General features: G+C 45.7%; 1 protein-coding gene across 1 annotated transcript; it reads left to right on the top strand.

Annotated features, from left to right (window-relative positions):
• Window positions 1-28: 28 nt before the first annotated feature.
• rev1 (REV1 DNA directed polymerase) lies at window positions 29-8,004 on the top strand. The gene is made up of 22 exons (XM_077727538.1): window positions 29-236; window positions 1,126-1,197; window positions 1,295-1,424; window positions 1,547-1,715; window positions 1,793-2,200; window positions 2,261-2,802; window positions 2,884-2,982; window positions 3,537-3,653; window positions 3,738-3,861; window positions 3,919-4,047; window positions 4,116-4,270; window positions 4,347-4,466; window positions 4,536-4,756; window positions 4,836-5,008; window positions 5,079-5,296; window positions 5,364-5,557; window positions 5,631-5,828; window positions 6,063-6,162; window positions 6,256-6,464; window positions 6,605-6,755; window positions 6,873-6,975; window positions 7,066-8,004. Exons 1-22 carry the CDS (start codon window positions 225-227, stop codon window positions 7,175-7,177), a joined length of 3,756 nt encoding a protein of 1,251 aa, XP_077583664.1. The 5' UTR covers window positions 29-224; the 3' UTR covers window positions 7,178-8,004.
• The last annotated feature ends 116 nt before the right edge of the window (window positions 8,005-8,120 follow it).

The raw sequence follows: 8,120 nt of genomic DNA, 5'->3' as shown, positions 1-8,120 counted from the left end.
TTGTATGTGTTCCTCCAAGCCCGCGACAGATAGAATGAAAGCATAAGGGATTGTCTGAAAAGCGACAGTAATGGAGAGCTGATAGGATGTAGAGAATGTTGTAGTAACTCGGGGGTCACCATGACCGAGTAAGCTTTAACGAAGCGGAACGAGGACAACAAAGGGCGAAAAGTGTCTCCGAGATACTCCGAAGATTTGGTGGCTGACTTTGCTGAAGGCTCCATATGCGGAGGCAAGTCTTCTGTGTGGCAAACAACAGCTCCTTTGACAGCACAAAAGGTACACGACGTGCCATGTTTGTCTGTCACATGGCCGCGTTTGTGTACAAGACGTTGTTGTCAGTGGCGGCTGCGTTTTTGTTGTGTGTCGTGTTAATGTTGCGCTAGAAATTAGCTCATTAGTGCTTGGAATATTTCGCCGTCAACTGACGTGAACTCCCTGAAATTTTCCCGCGGCTGTGTCGTGCTATAGGCTAATATTAGCTAACAAAGTACAAGCGGGCTTTTCTTTATCGTTGATAAGTTGACTTCAACTGCGCTCGTGTTCGTGACTTTACCGTGTGTATTAGTTTGAAATTGGACCTAATTTCATGGAACAAACCATTTCACATTTAGAGCAACCCAAAAAAATGAAGACTGTCCCCAGTTTACGACGAAGTTACCGACGTTTCTATTTAAAGCGCCACTAGCCGGTATTCATGGTTTATAAACCAAGTTGTCAAGTAACAGCTCACGTAAGTATCTTTTATGGTATTGCATACTATAAAAACACTCATGGACTATAAATATTAACCAATTGAAAAACATTAAGTCCAAGGTCATCTCAGAGTTTTTCTATGCTATTGACTGTGTATTCTTACTACAGCACCATTTGTAACGTTACAAAGTCAAAATTATGGCAGCTATTTTTATGAAAAAGAACTCCCACATTCTTTTTCTATATCACATATTCTTAGCAGTGCTTCAGGCTTGCTGGGAGACTAAGAAGTTTTTTAAAAAAATAGCTGGAGGGTGGCCTGGATTTGTGTTTTAGCTTGCATGTATTGTCAAAGTTTTTTTCTATATAACCTGATTTTTTTTTTCTCTGTACCCCTGGTTGCACATTTTTTTGTATGGTTTTAGGTAGCTCAGTATGAGTCGAGATGCGTGGACCAAGAAGAAAGCCAAAGCCAGTGACGACAATGGTTGGGCTGAGAGGGTGAGCATGTTGTTATAAGTTTTAGAATAGAAAATAATAATTCTACTTTACTATGTTGCAATTTTCTATTTCTCATCATTCCACTTGCTATTTGCAGGGTGGCTACATGGCAGCCAAGGTGTCCAAGTTGGAGGAGCAGTTCAAAAGTGATGCAACCGGGAAGAAACAGACAGACAGCACTTCCGACATTTTTACTGGGGTGGCCATCTATGTTAATGGATACACAGGTGACACATGTTACATTTTCCAGCATTATGTGAAATTGCGAGATCAGTCAGAAAATAGTTAACAGTAAACAGTACTTAGATATCGAAGATGGCTAACTTGTCACGTTTTCTTGTGTGCACAGAACCGAGCGCAGATGAACTCCGCAGGCTGATGATGCTGCACGGCGGCCAATTCCATTGCTACTATTCCCGCTCCAAAACCACTCACATTATTGCCAACAATTTGCCAAACAGTAAAATTCAGGAGTTGAGAGGGGAGAAGGTCATCCAGCCTCGTTGGATTACTGACAGGTCAGTTGACTGAGTGTGTACGCCACAGACACCTAAAAGAAGAAAAGTATTTGGCCTAATTTGTCTCTCCCAAACAGCGTGAAAGAAGGACGCCTCCTCCCTTACTTGCACTACCAACTGTACGCCAAACACAAAGGGCCGCTGTTTCCGCCAAGCAAGCCGCGTCAGACATCCTCCGAGACAGCTGGACTCTCTCACAGTCGTCCCAGTGTTCCCACCCGGGAGACCTCCAACTCCAGTCACCCCGCTGGCAAACAACAAGGCTCCTGCCCAAAGAGCCCCTCCTGCCTCCCACATCTTAACCCCCCAGCATCTTCTCACCCCGAGCCCGAGCACGGTCACTTTAGTGTCGAGTCGAGACACTGCAATTCCCATAAATCGAAATCCTTAAAGCACCCGCCACCGTCACCTCATACGCTCCAGACACAGAGAGCAGACCAAGTTGAACCTCAAACTCACGGGAGTACGCCAGTGGAAACAAGAGTGTGAGTATTTTTCTCATTTCAATTATTTGTATTTTGTTCATTTTTAATCTCACTTTGCAGGAACGGATCACTGCAGACCTCAGCGGCAGCCCCCTCTCCCCTCACCAACGGACATGCTCTTTTCAATGGTGCCTTAAAGTCCAAGGACTTTGTTCCAGACCATTTTTCTGTTCCCGACAACCCGTGCGAGCGCAGTATCGCCAGCCCAGAAAGAAGAGACGGTTTGCCGAGCAAACTGGATCCGTATGAATTCCCGGGCAGTCCTCCAAAGCAGCCCGTCGAAGGCCCGGAAGAACGGCGTTCGGAAGATGCAGCCGTTGAAAGCGAGCAAATTGATCCTTTGCCGACACCTCATCCGCGTCTGAACGGAAGTCACCGAAATGCCTTTTCATCCCACAACGCCACGGAAAGCGAACCGACGGGGGGCGCGATCTCCGAGTATTACGCTCACTCGCGTTTGCACCAAATCTCCACGTGGAGGACGGCCTTCTCGGAGTACGTCAACGAATTGCACGGCAAGCGAAAGGGGGCGAGCGGGGCCTCCTTCCCAGGCAGAGAGCGACTTCGCAAGTGGCTCTCGCAGCGTGCGTTTCAAAGCCAAGGTGACAAAAGCAACCATTGCATGTTGAAATGGATTTTGGCCAGAAAAAAATGACTGATTTTTTTTCTCTTCCATTTGACAGCTCAGTCCAGAGACTTTGCAGTGAAATCTTGCATCCTCCACGTCGACATGGATTGTTTCTTTGTTTCTGTTGGTATCCGAAATCGACCTGAACTCAAAGGTAACAGGTTTTCTTTGGACTTTTCATAAGTGATTTGTTTTAGTGTCTGTTTTACTACAATTTGTGTAACTCCACTAAAATGTGGTAATCGTTGTAACGTGCTGAACAAATGTCAGTAAATTAACTTGGAATTAAATTCTCATATCATAGTCTACAACTATTTATTTCAGAAAGGGGCCGCAAGTTCCAAACTCTACAGAGGAAAGTTTTCCTCAATATTAGTGTCGCGTCAGTGCAATCAGTGGATTGCATTCAGCTGCTGGTTTCAGCCCATCCCCCCCTTTGGTTCAACTCAACTCACCTCAACTCAAGTCAACTCTGTGTCTGGGCTGGTGGCTTGAAACCAAAACCATCCCCCGCTTTGGCCACTCCTGTTCGACCACAACAAAAATTCATTCTATTTACACATCTATCATATTAACCAACAACGAGTGCTCACCCATATGTTATGCATTGGAAAAGGAGCAATAGTTGACCTTTAATTTCTAATTGCTAAAAAAAAAATGTTGAAAAAATCTGACATTTATTATTTTCCATTTTTTTCCCTGTTAAAGGCAAACCTGTCGCCGTGACAAGTAACCGTGGCCATATGCACGTGCCTTTAAGAGCGGGGGCCAACCCACAGCTGGAGCAGCAGTACTACCAGAGGAAACACACTCTGGCTTCACCGGGTGAGAAAAGCTCAAAGCATGTACATATTTAAGGTACGACTGTACACTGTTTACTTTGAAAAACGTCTTTTTTTTTCCTCACAGGTAACTCGCTGGAGCGCTTACATGACGCTACTCCACACCAGAGTGCAGAAGTACATACCAACGGAGTCGTCCAGGACGCTGCTCTTTCCATGGCGGAAATCGCATCCTGTAGTTACGCCGCAAGGTGGGCCTTGGAAGTCACAAACCAAAATGACTGACTAACCGAGGCTTTCACTCGCAGGCGGGCGGGCGTGAAAAACGGGATGTTTTTTGGTCAGGCCAAAAAGCTGTGTCCCAATCTGCAGTCTGTCCCGTACGACTTTGAGGCCTACAAGGAGGTGGCGCTCGCCATGTACGAGACGTTGGCCAGGTAAGCGCCGTCGGTCGGTGAAGTCTCGGAATGCGGCGTTACCATATTCTGCACGCTGATGTTTCCAGTTACAGTCACGACATCGAGGCTCTGAGCTGCGATGAATTACTACTGGACGCTTCGGCCCTCGTGGCCGAGTTGGGCGCCGACCCAGAAGATCTGGCTAAAGCCATTAGGACGGACATCAAGGAGAGGACGGGATGCTCCGCTTCAATTGGCATGGGTGAGTTTGACCAGTCGTGAATAGCACATCAATCCAAAACAGCATTTGGAATTCAGTCCTATTCCCTACTCGGTAGGGTCCAACATTTTGTTGGCACGCCTTTCCACACGCAAGGCCAAACCAGACGGACAGTACTACTTAAAGTCGGAGCAAGTGGACGATTTCATCAGGGACCTTCCCGTGACCAGCTTGCCAGGTCCATTTGGCGCCTCCTGCCAATCGCCTTTCTAGTGGATATTTATTTATTTTTTAAATTTTTTTCCAGGTGTCGGGCCTGTCATGGGCAGAAAGCTGGCAGCCATCGGGGTCCAGTCATGCGGGGACCTCCGGCAAGTGTCTCTGAGTCAGCTGCAAAAGAAATTTGGACCGCGCTCGGGACAAACGTTGTTCCGCTTCTGCCGGGGCCTCGACGATCGACCCGTCCGCTACGAGAAGCAAAGGAAGTCCGTGTCAGCAGAGATGAACTACAATATACGCTTTAAAAAGGTAGTCGTCTCATTTAACTAGCAATTAGACCATATAGGGAGGTCCCAAGTCCAGATCTCCACTTCATTTTGACTCTCAGATGGACGAGGCAGAGACTTTCCTGTCCAACCTGTCCACGGAGGTGCAGCGGCGTCTTCGAGAAGCTGAGCTGCGAGGTCGCAGGGTGACCCTCAAGGTCATGGTCCGCAAAGAGGGCGCGCCGCGGGAGACGGCAAAATACGGCGGCCACGGCATATGCGACAACTTTGCCAAGTAAGAGTCGTTCAGTGCCACTATTTAGGAGCACCCCACTTAAGAAGATTTAATCTCATCCTCGGTGCAGGACCGTGATGCTGCCGCGGGCCACTGACAGCGGCCAGGCCATTGCAACCGCGGTCATCAAAATGTTGCACGCCATGAAGCTGCCGGCAGAGGACCTCCGAGGCCTGGGCATCCAGGTCCAGGTTCTGGAGGGAAGTCATTCCGCTCCAAACGACAGCACGGGCCTTCGGACACGCTCTGTCAAAGACATGTTGTTCAGCCACACGTCCACCAGTAAAGGTTGGCGCTTTTGGCCCACAGGTTACATCGTACAATTGTCGTTTTAAGATTTATCTTCACGTCCTAGATGCGGGTGAAAACCACAGACGTCAGGAAGAAAGGCACTTGATGGAAGTCGAATCGCCTGGACCCGCTGAGCTCCCTCAGTCTCCCGATCCATCGTTTTCGGGAACTAGCATAGAACTTGAAGCATGCAGACAAACGCCAAAACATCCCAGAACACGCCTCAACTTCAGTATCGAAATTCCTTCCCCTTCCCAGGTAGGCCCTCAATTTGGACCCTGTTTTTTTTCCTCATACCCAGTTACACATATACGATGACACTCATTTCTAGGTGGACCGGTCTGTGTTGGAAGCCTTGCCAGCAGAGCTGAGATTACAAGTGGAGCAGTCGTGGACTTGCAGAGAAGACAGACAAGCTCCTTGTCCTGCACCCAGCAAAGCGCTTGCGCCACCTGGAGCTTTGGTGCTACAGATTCCAAATCAACCAGACAGTCCAGACATCATTTTGGAACTCCCTAACTACTCCCAGGTACGATTACATTAGCAACTGAGTGCTTTCGTCACACTTGGATGGATTGTTTACATTTCATCAAACTGATTCCTTCTAGGGCTAGCTTTAGCTGCTAAACCTAGCCTTATTGCTAAAATTTAGCATTTTCACATGGTGTCATTATTAGGATGGTACATAGTCATGTATGCTAAATTTGGATATCATCCTAATCTGAATAGTGTGATATATTTCTTGTGGGATGTTGGACTGCAGGTTGACCCAGATGTTTTTGCTGCTCTTCCCAAAGAGCTTCAGGAGGAACTCAAGTCTGCCTACAACCGTGCCGCTAATAACCAACATCACGCCAAAATGTGTAAGTCTTTCAAGTCAACTTCTATTTTCAGTGCAATGTTGTTGTTTTTTTCCCCATCGTCAGTCTTCATTTGCTCTTTTTATTTCCCCGCAGCGGAGCAGAACAATGCACTTTTACAGCTGAAGCAAGCAGTTGGAGTCGGCGTCGGCCGAGCCAAGCGGCGCTACAAGAGGAAGAACGCAGGAAGCCCCGGCAAAAAGGGCCCGTCGCCTCAAAAGAAGCTCCGCACCACCAACAACAACAGTCCTTCCAAAAGCGGAGTGATCTTCACAAAACTCAAAGAGCCTATGAATGTCTTAAAGGTACATTCTTAAGGTTTTTTTTGGTTAAATGCGACATTTAGAGTATAACTCAGACATGGGCAAACTAGGCTTTTTAATTCGGCCCGCCAATGTTGTCCAATTTTTGTTTTGTTTTTATAACCTGCATTTTTCCCGCGCAGGCCGAAAATGATCCGTCCACGTCGGTTTCTAAGGAGGAGATCCCAGAGCCGTTGCCAAAACGTGTGGCTCGCCCTTCTCCAGCTCTGGCCGGAGCCTCTGAGCTACGGGATATCAAAACACTGCTACGGGAGTGGGTGACCACCATGACAGGTACATTTCCATCTTTCTTTACGTGCAGAGATCAATTCAAAAATGGAGAGTTTGTGTAAATTTATTGGGGGCAAATCTAAAATGCTTTTCACAATGTCACTTGTTACTTTTTGTCAGACCCCATGGAAGAAGACATTTTACAGGTGGTGAAATATTGCACTGATTTAATTGAAGACAAAGACCTGGAGAAGCTGGATCTGATCATAAAATACATGAAGAGGCAAGTTTGATCCTTCCTAAACTAAATGATTATTCCTTAAGCTTTGCTGAAAACCAATATGGCGTCTCTCTGTTGGGTGTGCGTGCGCAGGATCATGCAACAGTCGCCAGAGTCCGTGTGGAGCATGGCCTTTGACTTCATCGTGGACAACGTGCAGGTGGTTGTGCAGCAAACCTACGGTAGCACCCTCAAGATGGCGTGAACTCCTTTTTCTCTTTTTCCACTTTTTTCTACTTGGAACTTTTCTTATTCAAGCCACTGCCCAATTTGGTAAACGGCACACTACGTACATATCACGCCAAAAGCCATGATTGTATTCAAAATGATTTTCTAAGTTGGTTTTTAAGACTTTAAGACTCGCAGTCAAATCATATTTATCTGATATTCTTCAAAACTTTGGCAAGAAACTGTCATTTATTGTTTTTGTTCCTGAAAAAAAAGTGCCAACACCTCATTATTGTAAATAATGTTGCATTTTTTTAATGGCCGGTTTGATAAAACCAAACGGTTTACCTCTTGTATTTGTTTACATTTCGTGAAATGTTAGTAAGTCTACAAACTGTCCACCATTTTGAAACGGAGCACTTAAGAGGTCAACCGCTGATTGTTGCACTATTCTGTATGTTGCCTCTACATTTTTTCCACTTTTATTTCATAAGGCCAGACGTACTTTTCCAAGTTTGATCTGAACAATGTTACATTTTTGTAGCCAAAATTTGTATATTGTATTTAAGAGAAGGGAAATCATCCAGCTGTCATTTAGAAACATCATGTGTGGCAAAAAAATGAAATAATATCTTATGCAAACCAAATTGGTGTCATATTTCTGGATTTGAATGTTGGAGAGGGATTTATTAATTTACATGTTGTTGGTCCTGCTCCACTTTCTTTCTTGTTGGTCATGTGAACAAATGGACCTGATTTTAAAGCAGGCCATGTTTTATCTTTATGAATATGGCTTGTGCCTGAAGACCTGAAGCTGTGAAATTTTTCTAAAGCTTGATATCAATAAAAGGTACCTTCTATTTCTATTGTGTTCACTTTTTATTTTTTTTCAACGACAATAAAGTTTAATAAACACATGCAAGCGCACACATTTAGGTAGGGCTAAATGACTTAAATGTACACTGTCTCTTTAAAGTCGT

Source organism: Stigmatopora nigra, chromosome 11 (genome assembly GCF_051989575.1).
Source record: "Stigmatopora nigra isolate UIUO_SnigA chromosome 11, RoL_Snig_1.1, whole genome shotgun sequence".
Taxonomy (NCBI): Eukaryota; Metazoa; Chordata; class Actinopteri; order Syngnathiformes; family Syngnathidae; genus Stigmatopora; species Stigmatopora nigra.
Note: the sequence above shows the minus strand (reverse complement) of the source record. Positions and strands in the feature narration are given on the sequence as shown.